The sequence below is a fragment of the Daphnia pulicaria genome, chromosome 1 (genome assembly GCF_021234035.1).
Source record: "Daphnia pulicaria isolate SC F1-1A chromosome 1, SC_F0-13Bv2, whole genome shotgun sequence".
Taxonomy (NCBI): Eukaryota; Metazoa; Arthropoda; class Branchiopoda; order Diplostraca; family Daphniidae; genus Daphnia; species Daphnia pulicaria.
The window spans coordinates 19,680,794-19,695,240 of record NC_060913.1 but is presented as its reverse complement, the minus strand read 5'-3'; the positions used below and the strand labels follow the sequence as shown (position 1 = coordinate 19,695,240).

Here is a 14,447-nt window from a genome sequence, read left to right as displayed (position 1 = left end):
AATTTGACTTACCGTATGCGGCTGACATTATTTTCTGTTTGAAATTGGGAGAGTTTAACATCCCTTTTGATTTTTCTGCATTCAATTGCTTTGTTATCTCAGACTTGGACATTGTGAAATGAAACCTTTTGAGGCGTAGCAATATGGGGATTGTAAAACTGACCAAACTACTACTTTTAGAGACTAACAACACAAATGGAATGTGATATCCAATCAACAAAACGAATTGCTGCCGTTAGAGCAATTTAGCTTAGTAGAAGAATTGCTACAACTCAATGAAAAGCCAAAAAAAGATAGTTGCTACAATGCGAGCAATTAAAAATGGTAGAATTTACGGTACAAGAGTAAAATTATGAGGTAACTGCTGCCGTGAGAGCAATTTAGCTTATTAGAAAAATTGCCGTAATGCAAAGAAGAGCCAATGAAGGGAAACTGCTACAATGCGAGCAATTGAAAATGGCTGAATTCAACAGGAAAGTAATAATTTCCAGTTGGTGGCCGCAAATGTAGACAAGTGTTGTACTCGCGTCGAACGAATGGAAGGAACAAAAGATGGTGATGGGGGGAGAAAAGAAAAATCAGGGTGAAACATTGCCATTTTTAGTTATTTCAAAAAGATGGCATAAATCACATTTTTTTACCATTGTGAACTGGCTATGCTTAGCTGACAAATAACTGTAATCTAAACAAAAGCTAATTAAGAAAATTTCAAAGAAGAATCTTGGTAGAATCATCTATTTTCACTTACGTCACATTGACACTTGGCACTCGTCCAGAAGCAGTTCATCGACAGGTAATTTGGCACTATTCTATGATTTTAAGTTGAATTTTTTTTCATTGCTGACTTTTTTTTGTTACGCTGTAGTCTTTAATATTTTTACTTTCTTTATTTTTCTTAATTAGCTTTTCTCTATTTATTTAAATGTATTACATTGTATGTTTTTTTTTCCCAAACAGGTTTTCTACACCGTAAACACATTTTTATTGCTCACATTGTAGCAGTTTTCGTCATTTCTGTATTCTGCTTTCGCTGCAGCATTTTTTTGTAACTTTTTTCTGTCTGCAATTTCCCATAATGTTGGTAAAAGTTACGCATTTTGATGATTCCCTTCGCGGTCGGCAATCTCCGCACATTACTTTCCATGGGGAGGTGCAAGATCAGCCACTGTGTTTTAAATTTATTCTTTATGGGTTGATTGCAACGTACGACCGTACCAACCATAGGCGCCAATGGAGTAAGGAAGCAATGGGTTTTTTAAATACCTATGTAAAAAACCATTTGTGGAATTGTTGTGTAGTAGAGGGTTTTGGTTGTGTTACAGATAATGGTGTGTGTTTATATGATCGTAAAGATCAGACATTGCTCGCCAGTCGTATGGTCGACAAACAATTGGGTATTGCTACGGTGTACTTTTATGAAGAGGAGGATGACAAATCGTTTCATTGCGGGGGGAATACCCAGCAAACCCATCTCAATATTCTTCCTGCAGGCTTCCATTTTGGGTCCACCAATGCTGCAAATCAAAGGTATTTGTCAATGTTTTGATTTTTTTAAATTTGCATAATTGGAATTTTTTTTCTATTCCGTCTGTAGGCGTCACTGAGGTTGAAGGTCTTACAATACTGTCTATTGGATTAGAAAAAATGTTAATTTCATCATTTGTTTGTCCTCTTACATGTTTGATGTTTGTTTTTTTTTGTTTCGTTTGTGTTTGAATTGTGTTTTCTGATTTTTTGCATGTCAATAAAAAGGGGTATTACAAACGAAATGCTTTACCATCAGAAATAGTTTGTTTCTTTTTCTTTAGAGCATTATGAGTCTATAGTTTTTTGTCCAGTCCACTTTGTATTTTTTTGAATTGTAAAATATAAAAATTATCGACGGATTGATCGACTTTCTTATAGACTCTTTGATGTTCTTATCGTATAAATTTTCCTTATGAATTATCGTGTAAATATTCTGGACCACGGAGGATGAGAAGAAGGAGGAACATCGCTCCATAAGCCTCTACAGGAAAAAGTGACTACCCCAGTGTCCCTTTCTGAAAAGTTGCCAGATTTCGGGAACTGGACCTGAGACCCCACCTTGCCAGTTCTAAGAAACGACGCTTTGGTGAAAGTCCCGAAGCGACCGATGATTCCAACTTTGACCACCAGGGACCCAAATCAAAATATTTTCTGCTGTTTTTTTCTTAGAACTGGCAATGTGGGGTCTCAGGTCCAGTTCCCAGAAAGGGACACAGTCAGGGGTAGTAAATCTGGCAACGTTTCACTTTTCACTCCTTCCCTCTCTTCATTTTTATTGGTAGTTGAACAAAGAGAAGAAACGAATTGTGTCGCCCATTCTGGTATTTAATCTTCTTTTCGAGAACATTGTGTGCCCTAGGTAATGTCGTATTGTTCGTAGTGTATGTATGTATTAGTGCAGCAGTTTGTTCACATCATTTTCGATCCAATGCTCTCGCAGCAGGATAATTTTTTTTTTGTCATACGTTTCATTTGTATTGCTCGTATTACAGCAGTTTCAATTTGTAACATTTCACCAAGTTGCTCTCGTTACAGCAGCTATCGAATTTAAATGTCAAAGAATGGAACTACGTCGGTTTGTGTGCAACCCGGCCAAAAAGTTGAAGAAAAAGAAGGGCCACCACGTTCCAAAGCGCGAAAGACGACAGAATCCGTCAATGGAAAAGTTGCGTTTTTGAAGGGTCACGATGACAAAGTTACAGTTCTCTCCATGCTCAATTTCGCCTCGAGATATGGACGTATAACAAACATTCTTTTGCACAAGTCAACCACAGAAGCGACATCGAAAAAAACTTAGAGCGGAAAAAGCCACATTTGGCCAGATTTCTCGAAATAGCACCAATGTTTTAAATTTCCATTTAAATTTCTTTTTTTATTTGATTTTTTTGTATAACACAGAAATTGGAAATTTCATCAAAATGTTTTCTATTTTTAAATGTTCATCGAATTCGACCACACTGTTGCAATAGAGTAGAATTTGGCAATGTTGTAATATCCTTTCTTTGTCTCAACCATTTCTGCTGCATACCATTTCCATGGTGTCTTCTCCATTTCATTTCCCGAAAAATTGCTCAAGCTTTAGTAGTTTGCCTTTCCCTCTTTATAAATTGCTCTAACAACAGTAGTTACTGGTATTCTTGCTTCATTTGTCATATCTTCTCATCTCAAAGTATACATCCCCAAACATTTTCACATTTCTTTCCAAGAGTGGTTTTTTCTAGCAAATCTCGTTAGTTTGTTAATGTTAAAGGTTGGAATAATCGCAGCTTTTTGTGTTCTGCACCATTCTAAATGTTATAATTTCACTGTCGCGGTGGAGAAGAAACCGTTTCGTAATAAGCTGAAGCTGAATAAGAGGTAATGTAATACTAGTGAAACAAAAAAAAACTGATTTAAAACCGTTGCTTTGCTATTCCTAGATCCACAAACGTTTCCAAAGTGGAAGACTGTTCTCCAAACAATGTTGCAGATAAAAATTGCCTGCACAACTGTCCCGTATTGACTCCACACAGTTTTATACACGCAAGTGTTTTATTGTTCTCTATTTATTTTATTTTATTTTATTTTGATCTATGTATTATAGAAGGAAACGCTAAATGACATGTAAGAGGAAATGGTAGTCACTTATGAATGGATTGGTCAGATGAAAGACAATCCAGAGGTATGTTAATTTTCCTTTGCAATTTATGGTTTTATATTATTTTTTTTTATTTGAGTTGGTCAGTGGAAAGTTGGTGGATTCAAAGATTGCAACGGTTGTCGAGATGTTATCTCCTCTCACATGCGAATCGTTACAAAAAAACGGTGTTGCTGTAGTCCTGCTCAACGAGCTGTTGGTTTTAAAATCGCAGCACACCAAGTTGTTTTTCGACTTTTGTGATTTGAATTGTTTGGGTGAAAGTGCCACCGATACTTTCGATGCAACATTTATTAACGGGGATCCGGCACCGAAGACTGATTTGATTTTTCATCTGAAACGGTTTGGCATAAGTGAACTTAGGGTAAAACAGCCTTTGGTTGTCGAAGCTCTGCTAGCCAAAAAGGACTGTCTTGCTTTAATGCCCACTGGTGAAGGGAAATCCTTGTGGTTTCAATTACCTGCGATTGTCGACTCTGGGGTCACGGTGGTAATTTCTCCGTTGATTTCCTTGATGGTTGATCAAGTGTTTCATTTGAAGAAACTGGGGGTAATTTGCCTTGAATATTGATTTAATTTAATTATTCCAGCTCAACTGGTTATTTCTGTAATAGATATCTGCAGAACACCTGAATGGCACGGAGGAAGAAACTAACGGGATATTTGCAAATCTTGGAAAACACAAACCAGGTAGTTGTGCTTTGTGTCCATAAACGTTGTGATGTGTTAAGTAATGGGCGACAAATTTCTTTTAGACATCAAACTACTGTATCTCACCCCAGAACGGATTGTTAATGCTCTTGAGGATACTCGTAATAATAGGTTAAAGTCCATGCTCAAGTCGTTGTTTAAGAGGCAGAAGCTGGCACGTTTCGTGGTTGACGAGGCTCACTGTGTTCCTCAATGGGGACATGAATTTCGGTATATTACTTTTTTAATTTTGAAATGGGTTTGGTATATTTTTTTTCTATTCTCAAATAGTTCGCATTACCTCAAGTTGTGCATTTTGAAATCACTATTTCCAACAGTGAGCATAGTTGCTTTAACTGCCACAGCGACCCCTCAAACTAGATTAGAGATCAAAAATTTGCTTAACCTACATAATCCGTGCGAGATTTTTATTTCAATTTTTCTTGTCAATACGACTGTTGTTTTGTTTAGCAAATTGATCTCGTCAACTGCTAAGATTATGGTTGTTTGTCTATGGTATTAGTCCATTCGCTGCTTTCATAGCAGCATATTTATGACATGGTTATGAGATTTCTAATTTCAATTGCTCGTTTGCAGCAGTGGTTTTTAATTCATTAACTAGATATTATATTATAGGTGGAATTTTGTTTTTTACATTGTTGTTGTTTCTGTCTCAATTTGCGTTGCTCTTGTGGCAGCGTTTTATTTGTCACTGGCAACCTTGTTTTAGTAGCTTTTCTTGTTGATATTTTATAGTGTGCTATTGAGAATTGTAATTTCGCAAATTTCAACACTTTTTTTTTCTTTCAAAGTAACTTTGATTTGTGCATTCAATAGGATAATTGCATCTTGTAAGCGTGACAATTTGAAATTCATAATTCTCCACAAGACTTCAAAGAAAGGCGCTATCGCAGATATAATCAACAAGTTGGAAAAGGGCTTTGCCCAGCAAAGCGGCATAATATATTGTTTCTCCAGGGACGATTGTGAACTTCTTGCGAGCCAACTCGTCGACGTTGGCATACCGGCCGACTTTTACCATTCGAAATTATCAGAGGTCGGCAAAACCCAAGCGTACTTCAAATGGATGGAAGGTGTAACTCTGGTAGGTTTTTTTTAGTCTGTGAATCAATTGCTTTCTTTGCTAATTCAATAATTTTTTTTTTTTTAGGTGATGTGTGTCACCTTATCTTTTGGCATGGGCATTGACAAAAGAAGTAATACGGACTATTATTACATTGTTTGGTTAATTTCAGTGACGTTGTTGTTGTGTTTTTTTCTTCCAATAGATGTCCGTTTTGTGATTCGGGTCATTCCATCCAAACTCGAATTTTTTCGTCGCGGAAAAAAATAGAAACTGATGATTTTTTTATAGTGTGTTTCTTATGCATGGATCATGCACTCTGTGAAATCTCAGATTTTTAATTCAAACAGGAAGCTGTGAAATCGGAATAAAAGTTTCCGGTTTTGCATTAAATTTGAATGCGGAAATAGCGGTTTTACTCGTTTTTCAACCGTTTCTACTTACGGCATCGAAAAACAAAATGCATGAAAAAATCGGAAATAATTCAGGCTTTCCGAATCTGTATTCAAAAATTAAATTATGTTTTGTTAAGTTACCCTAATACTTATTTTATATTTTATATTTTAAATGCATTCAGATAAAATCTCGTTGAGTGTAGAGACTTGAAATTTTCACCGTATGTAGAAGTGCTCAAAGGCAGCAATACGCAAAAGACCACCGATAGCGGTATTTGTAGTGACCGAAAATTTGGTTGAAATAATTTGAGATTAAGTTATTGGATTTGTTTTAGGACTATTTTCGTGCCATGTTTATGGTTTATTGGAGAAATGGCAGAAAAGTGATGTATACCGCTTTGTGAAATACTTGGTATTGCGCAACTATCTTTGTGAATATCTTATGCATGGCTCAAAGGGAAATGTTTATGGTGTTTTAAAACCTGGATTGAAATCACTTGACGCAAAGGTTGTTTTTTTTTTAATCAAGTGATTTTCTCTTTTAACAAAGTTTGTTTTTGTGTTAGGTATTATTTTCTTGGCCTTCTGAAATTTCTGCTGGTACGTCTATGTCGTCTTCACTTTCAACACCTGATCCTGAACCTATGGACGTTAGTGGTGAGTGCTCTATGACGATGATTTTGAAAGCACCAGTTTCATTGTCAGCCGCGCAAAGAAACGAAAGAGTACAGATTAGTCATGATAATTAATTTATAGTTTCTATTACTTTTATTTGGATTTCTTTTGAAACTTTTGTTCTTTAGTTTGTATTTCTTTTTGGCTTAAATCCAAAACATTTTATGATGTACAGAAAATTATATCGCAAATTCAAAGATGAATATATTGCCCATTTGTTTCCCAATACATCGAGTGCATAATTGACGTGGCTGTGGCTGGTTGAAGTTTTGTCACCAAACGAGAAGGGAAAAGAGCTAAAGAGAAGGGAAAGAGAGATAAAAGAAGGGAAAAAGTAGTGTTTCACCGTTGTTCTTTTTTTGATTCGTTATCGTTATCGTTAATCGTTATTTTTCAATTTTTCATTCGTTTCGTTCTTCGTTTCGTTAATTTAAACGTGTCGCATTTTTCTCTTTTTGCGACCGTTATCGTTTACCTTACAATTTTTTTTTTAGAACCTAGTTTTCTAAGGCCTGTTAGGCCAAATGATGTAGCGAAAATAATGACCGAATTCCTCGCTAGGGGATCGCTAAGTCGTTAGTAGGTGGTCATCCCAAAATTGAAAATTCCAAATTTTGAGGGAAAAAAAAGTTCCCCCTGGTGGTCAAAAAATTTGAAATCTCTACGGTTTTGATACGAAAAATTTAGCAAGAAATTAACGAAAACAACGAAAAAAACAGCCATTTCGTTATAGTCTGGGAGCTGGGTGACCAAAAAATGATTTTTGTTTAGCAAAAGGTTTGAGGCTAAAATGTGGTTAGGGGGGGTATGACACACACGAAAAGCCACGTCTGTCGACTGGCGGCCGGGGCGTTCAAGCGGGACGCGATCCCGAAATCGGCGTGAACGGTAAAAAAATCAACTTTGTTTAGCAAGCCCAAATTATATCTTAAAAAATAGAGGGATATCAACTTTATTTAATTTCCGACAGACAGACGTCATAATCTGGGGCCTTGGGGCCATCAGACGTCGGTGTGTAAGAAATTTTACGAAATTTCAGTAAATTGTGAAAATGGCAACGCTGCATCCTAAGCGCCTAATTTCAAATAGAGAGAGTTGGGGAGGATCTGTGAGTTTTTAACTAAGTAAATGTGAACAGAAAATGCATTTTTCGGTTTTTTTAATAAGATTATGCATTTATTTTGTTTAACTGATAATTTTTTTATTATTTGGTTAGTGTAATTTGGTTGCTAAATTTTTGGCGGTTCAAATTTCTTCCCTATGTAACCCGCTTGTTTTCTGCTCCTCTTTCGTAAAAGCATACCGAACGTCACGGGAAACCCTTGACTAACATACGTTATGGTTTTCCCCTGTATTAGCATGGGTTGTTCCCCGCTTATGTGTATGCGCTTTGATGATATCGGAAACAAACGCCAATCGGAGCTATCGACCAATACTCGTTCTTCTTCTTCTTTCTTTTTGACGATATCTTTTAAGTATATTACTTATTTATACTATAGGCTACATATAGGCCTACTTGTGTATAATTTCCCCTTGCTGTTGAAGAGAGACGGGACTCTCTCTGGTTGTCCCGCGGCCAACCACTTGCCCATCCGCATCGAATAAATCGGGCGCTTCACGCTATTGCAGCTGGAGTTGGCGTCGACCAATTTGATCCGATCGACGACGACGGCCAACGATGTCAACCGTTTGGTTTCTTATTCTCGCTATATTGACGCAACAGAGAGAGTCTTATATATATTATATAGCACCGTAGGACTATAATAGACAACTTCCAAATAATATACCTAAACTTCTTACGTCTTAATGACTCACTCCCTCCATTTCGAAAGACATTCGTCTTTCCGCCCGGAGTTTTTCAATTCTTTTTTCTTTGCTGTTAGAAAATATAAGACGGCATCAGGCCTAAATACCCATTAACCTATATTTTGAATCGAAAATGTCCAAGAGATTCTTTTTTCTTTTGATTTTTTTATTTGGATGCATCAATCCAATCACCAAACGTTTTCTCTTTTTTTATTCTTTCGAAATTTTGGTCTCTTGTGTGGCTTCTCATATCTTTTCCCGCGGCTGATTGCGTCCATCACTACTCTACGTATAGCAGCAGTCGTCTGTGCGTGAAAGAAGGGCCTGCCACAAGGCCGTGATTGCAATCACGACCGTATGCATGCATACGGAGCTAACCCCCTATGGCTTTTCGGAGTCAGGGTTGTGGTCCTGGAAGGTTGAGCTGTGTACCACCAATCGCCACCCAAAATATAAAAATAAATAAATTTCTATAGTCGGGCAAAAATGCTCCGAGGGCTCGTGACCAACCCAAAACACACAGGACCGGGCCAGCAATAGCGTGTGAGCCCTTAAAAAATAAAGGCTGGTCACACAACCAGCACATCTCTATATAATAGTTGTAAATATGCCCAGCTCAATATCTCTCGGACGTGACAGACTCGAGTTTTCTCCGGAATAGAAAATTGGGCCGGACCCTCGATGGATCGCGTTATCAAATTTCTTATTTTTCTTATATACGACGTCAAACTGCCCTATTTTACTTATTTTATTCATGAATCTTTCTCGCCAGCTTATTTTTTACTGAACCAAATGATAACAGAAAATACTGATGTGCTCGTGACGGTGTGACCAGCGCATCAACAGGTTGTTGCGATATAGTGGCACATCCATCTCTTTCCGCTCATTTATCATGTCTATTATAGTCCTACGGTGCTATATAATATATATAAGACTCTCTCTGTTGCGTCAATATAGCGAGAATAAGAAACCAAACGGTTGACATCGTTGGCCGTCGTCGTCGATCGGATCAAATTGGTCGACGCCAACTCCAGCTGCAATAGCGTGAAGCGCCCGATTTATTCGATGCGGATGGGCAAGTGGTTGGCCGCGGGACAACCAGAGAGAGTCCCGTCTCTCTTCAACAGCAAGGGGAAATTATACACAAGTAGGCCTATATGTAGCCTATAGTATAAATAAGTAATATACTTAAAAGATATCGTCAAAAAGAAAGAAGAAGAAGAACGAGTATTGGTCGATAGCTCCGATTGGCGTTTGTTTCCGATATCATCAAAGCGCATACACATAAGCGGGGAACAACCCATGCTAATACAGGGGAAAACCATAACGTATGTTAGTCAAGGGTTTCCCGTGACGTTCGGTATGCTTTTACGAAAGAGGAGCAGAAAACAAGCGGGTTACATAGGGAAGAAATTTGAACCGCCAAAAATTTAGCAACCAAATTACACTAACCAAATAATAAAAAAATTATCAGTTAAACAAAATAAATGCATAATCTTATTAAAAAAACCGAAAAATGCATTTTCTGTTCACATTTACTTAGTTAAAAACTCACAGATCCTCCCCAACTCTCTCTATTTGAAATTAGGCGCTTAGGATGCAGCGTTGCCATTTTCACAATTTACTGAAATTTCGTAAAATTTCTTACACACCGACGTCTGATGGCCCCAAGGCCCCAGATTATGACGTCTGTCTGTCGGAAATTAAATAAAGTTGATATCCCTCTATTTTTTAAGATATAATTTGGGCTTGCTAAACAAAGTTGATTTTTTTACCGTTCACGCCGATTTCGGGATCGCGTCCCGCTTGAACGCCCCGGCCGCCAGTCGACAGACGTGGCTTTTCGTGTGTGTCATACCCCCCCTAACCACATTTTAGCCTCAAACCTTTTGCTAAACAAAAATCATTTTTTGGTCACCCAGCTCCCAGACTATTATCGTTAACGAAAAAAACGAGCATTTTCCAAAAAAGTCGATAACGAGGCTCGTTAATACGTTATTTTCGTTGTCGTTATTTAAACGAGTGAAACACTAGGAAAAAGAGCTAAAAAGAAGGGGAAAAGAGCTAAAAGAAGGGGAAAAGGGCTAAAAAGAAGGAAAAAAGAGCTAAAAGAAGGGAAAAAGAGCTAAAGAGAAGGGGAAAAGAGCTAAAGAGAAGGGGAAAAGAACTAAAGAGAAGGGAAAAAGAGCTAAAGAGAAGGGGAAAAGTTATTGTTCTAAAAAACTAAAGAGAAGGCAAAAAGTATAGGAGAAGGAAATGAATAGTTACAGCGCGATCAAAGTTAAATCGACACCCACTTCCTAAAGAGAAGAGAAAAAGGGTGTAGGAGAAGGAAAAAAGAGCAAAAGGGAAGGGTAAAAAAATCTAAAGAGAAGCCAAAGAGAAGGGGGAAAAGGTATATAGGAGAAGGCAAAAAGTATAGGAGAAGGGAAAAAGAGTATTGGAGAAGGCAAACTATATAAGGGAAGGAAAAAGAGCTAATAAGAAGGGAAAAGAGCTAATGAGAAGGGAAAATAGCTAAAAGAAGGGAAAAAAGGTATAGGAGAAGGCAAAAGAGCTAAAGAGAAGGGAAAAAAGTATAGGAGAAGAAAAAAAGTAGACGGAAATATATTGAAGGAAAAAGAAAGAAAAAATGCATAGGAGAAAGAAAATATTGTAGAAGGGAAAAAGTACAGGTGAAGGCAAAAAATTATTGGTGAAGGAAAAAAAGTATAAGAGAAGGCAAAACAACATAGGAGAATGAAAAAAGGTATATAGGAGGGTAGAAGGTAGCCTATAGGGGTAGAGAGAAGACAAAAGAGCTCTGCAGGATAACCTAATCAAACTAAATTGATCCGGATTTATCATTTGTTAATGATTTATCAACCAGTGGCCACGTTATTCATTGGGAATTACTACGCTGTGTTGAAACACTACACCAACCACGGATACAGAGTCATAGCGTTGGCTGCCAAGACGTTGAATCCTCATCTCACGTGGACTCGCATTCAGCAAATGAGTCGTGACGAGGTGGAAGCCAATCCGGAATTAGTTGGTTTATTGGTCATGCGCAATCAGTTGAAAAAGGAGACGATACCCACTATCCGCATTTTGCATGAGGCCCGCATCCGGACGATTATGGTGACGGGCGACAACCTGGAGACTGCCGTCACAGTGTCAAAAGATTGTCAAATGATTGGTCGATCGCAACGAGTCATTCAAGTACAAGCTAAACTCATAATCGACCCAATTCGCGGTTGCCAGCATCTCCGTGTCTTTTACAACGTCCTTCATCCCAGTCGATCACCGGAATGGTGTGTTGTTGTTTAATCTAAGTCCCATGAATTCATAATTAACCTTTAATGGATGTTATTACTATACCGAACTCCTGTACGCAGGTCAGAAAATCGCAGGATATCCATAATGGGAACTACTGTTTCACCATGGACGGTTCCACTTTCGAGTTACTTCGTATTCATGATCTGGCTCTGCTTGATAGATGCATTCATCGATCTAAAGTCTTCGCTCGCATGGCTCCAGAGCACAAGCAACACCTCATTGAAGCCCTACAAAAAATTGGGTACGCAAATTTTCGCTATACTAGCTAGTAAAACAAAACGATAATAATAAGTGGTCGACCAAACAAACTCAATATTAGACATCAAGTCGCCATGGTGGGTGATGGATGTAACGACTGCGGCTCTCTAAGGACGGCCGATGCCGGTATTTCCCTTTCAATGGCTGACGCTTCTGTAGCCGCTCCCTTCACGTCACAGACGGTATTCATTTAGTAAAAGATGACGAAATTTGAATGCCAAAACTCATAGTGTCACCTGCAGAAACCAACATCAGCTGCGTGGTTCCTCTGATTTCCGAAGGACGGACTACACTAGACGCCGCTTTTGGAACCTTCCTCTTTGCTACTGGAATTTGTTTCATCGGTTTTGTTGGAGTTTTGATGCTTTATTCGGTAAAAACATTTTCGTTACTCGTCGCTTGTCACTCTCGTATATGTGAATATCTTTCCTATTTTCAAGATATCGACGATCCCTAGTGACTTCCAGTACATCACACGGTTATACCTTTTTTTATCAATGGCAACACCAACCCTCACCAATATCTTTATCCGCGGAGACCTCTTCGGCACCTGTGGGCATTCTTGCCACTCTTTTCTTTCTTCACGTTCCTGGCGTGGCAGACTATCATTATGCTATCATTATCATAATCGCCTGGTTCTATTGTCGAGCTCAACCTTGGTGAGTTACTAATAATAGATTACTTGAACTATTAGCGCTTTCTAGAAAACATTAATAACTAAGGAATAAAAATGTGTTTCAAATATGTTAGGTTTGAACCGTTCGTTTTCGAAGCGGGCAAGAATCCACCGAATGCCTGCTACGAAGAAACAGTTATTTTCCATTTGATATGTATCGGCTCGATAGTGGCGGCTATAGTCTTTTCTCCAAGTGAACCCTACAGTCGCAGCTCTTTCTCCAACAGTATTAGCCTATTCATCAACAAATATGACTCATAGATTCAATCTATACGTTTAATTAAAAACTTACAAAGGTGTTCATGGCTTGGCTTGTTGAGGCAATCGTCGTAACGCTTTGCACCATGTTCATTACTAACGAAGGATTCGTGTATTGGTGCAATTTCAAACCCCCACCTCATCCGGAGTATACGGTGGTTATATTGGTGTTGGGTCTATTAGGCGGTCTCTTCTGCTATTGCTGGGAGGTACTTATAGGAAAAGTGCATAATAAATACCGAACCCGTTATTTAATAATTTTTTTGAATATTGAATCACAGAAATATTTGATCCGTGGCTGTATGTACCAATGGGTGTGGCCGCGCATCAATCGCGTTCGACGGCCACGTCATCTTTACCAGAAGATTGAAAAAGAATTGAAATCTGAAACGGATTGGCCTAATCTAGCTGAAGAAAATCTTTGCAGAGGTAAGTTATTATTAAGAGTTTTCAGTCCGAACTAAAAAAAAAATCTATAATAAAAGTTTACAAGTTAATTTTATTCATCAGATTTTGAACAAGAATTTCCACAAGTCGGCAACCTTAGTCTTATTACTGAAGAGTCAGACGAATCCCTTTCAGGCGAAGTTCAAATCCCTTTATTAGGTTCCGAAGGTTATCCAGATCTAGACGTATCAAATAAATCCACGTTCATCAGAACGTCCCACGGCAGCCCACAATCTGTCGATTTTACGGTTAACACAAAGTTGGAACCAGACAATATTCACGAATATCACGAGAGCATTAATTCCGTTGACAGAATCAATCGTGAATGTCAACGCCACACCACCATTGAGTTGTTTGAGCCTGGCGTCGGACGAAGAATCTGAGTACGACTGTACTTCATCGCCAGCACTTTTATTACCGACCGAATTTTTACCTATTTTTACCAGTTCACAGTTTATTGAAAACCCAACAAGACGACGGAAAACAAGCTGACCTTTCTACCTTTTGACATTGATGTTTTAGCTGCTTGACACAACAAGCGGAAACTGCTTCTAGTTTTTCGTCATCTATTTTTACAGTCCTTTTGGCCAGCTTTTACTGTCATCTAGATCTAGCAGATGGACTTATATGAGTTAGAACAATAAAAAATTAAGCCACGATCGGCTCCGATTAAGGTAAACTTTTCATGACTCGCTTTTTATCATAAAAAAAAAGGTTTTATTTTGCTAAACAGCAATTCTAAATTATTATATGGTGAAATATCCGGAAATTTCGAATGTAGTTATTTACAGTAACTCCGAAAGCGTTACTTAGATAACATATGAAAATAGAAATATGAATTTTAATGAAGCACAGGAACGATTCATTGAATTTCGAAAAGAGAGGCGAATATATTATACCATATAAATCTTACTTACATCACAACCTCATATTCGGCTGACGAGTCGTTCTCCGAGAGGGATGCCCTTGGCTTCAGGCGCATAGTTACCTTAATCGGAGGCTGGATTGAAGGTTTGCGGGAGCAAGGACTTAAACTGCTTTCGACCAATTCATCAACATCTTCAATCGCATGGGTAGGAACATAATACGGTTTGCATTACGGCTTTATCGGCAACCTCTGCAACCTCGGCATTTTCGTGAATATCGGCGATTGTGAAAGGTGGGAGGTCGGTGTCA

General features: G+C 38.2%; 1 protein-coding gene and 1 long non-coding RNA gene across 2 annotated transcripts; both read left to right on the top strand.

The window, feature by feature from the left end:
- Window positions 1–3,360: 3,360 nt before the first annotated feature.
- On the top strand, window positions 3,361–5,708 carry LOC124348980 (Bloom syndrome protein homolog). The gene is made up of 7 exons (XM_046799462.1): window positions 3,361–3,688; window positions 3,752–4,221; window positions 4,420–4,585; window positions 4,646–4,811; window positions 5,211–5,459; window positions 5,526–5,571; window positions 5,644–5,708. Exons 2-7 carry the CDS (start codon window positions 3,792–3,794, stop codon window positions 5,706–5,708), a joined length of 1,122 nt encoding a protein of 373 aa, XP_046655418.1. The 5' UTR covers window positions 3,361–3,688; window positions 3,752–3,791.
- A 288-nt stretch (window positions 5,709–5,996) lies between these two features.
- Window positions 5,997–6,558, top strand: LOC124339398. Its single transcript, XR_006918019.1, has 3 exons — window positions 5,997–6,104; window positions 6,169–6,341; window positions 6,400–6,558. It is a non-coding gene; the product is annotated as an uncharacterized LOC124339398 (long non-coding RNA).
- The last annotated feature ends 7,889 nt before the right edge of the window (window positions 6,559–14,447 follow it).

Bases quoted from the DNA above. Each gene is read 5' to 3' on its own strand.
- LOC124348980 (XM_046799462.1), top strand. From the start codon at position 3,792: ATGTTATCTCCTCTCACATGCGAATCGTTACAAAAAAACGGTGTTGCT. The intron at 4,812-5,210 runs GTTGTTTTGTTT...GCATCTTGTAAG, and splicing joins TTTTTCTTGTCAATACGACT to CGTGACAATTTGAAATTCAT. The intron at 5,572-5,643 runs GTAATACGGACT...TTCTTCCAATAG, and splicing joins CATGGGCATTGACAAAAGAA to ATGTCCGTTTTGTGATTCGG.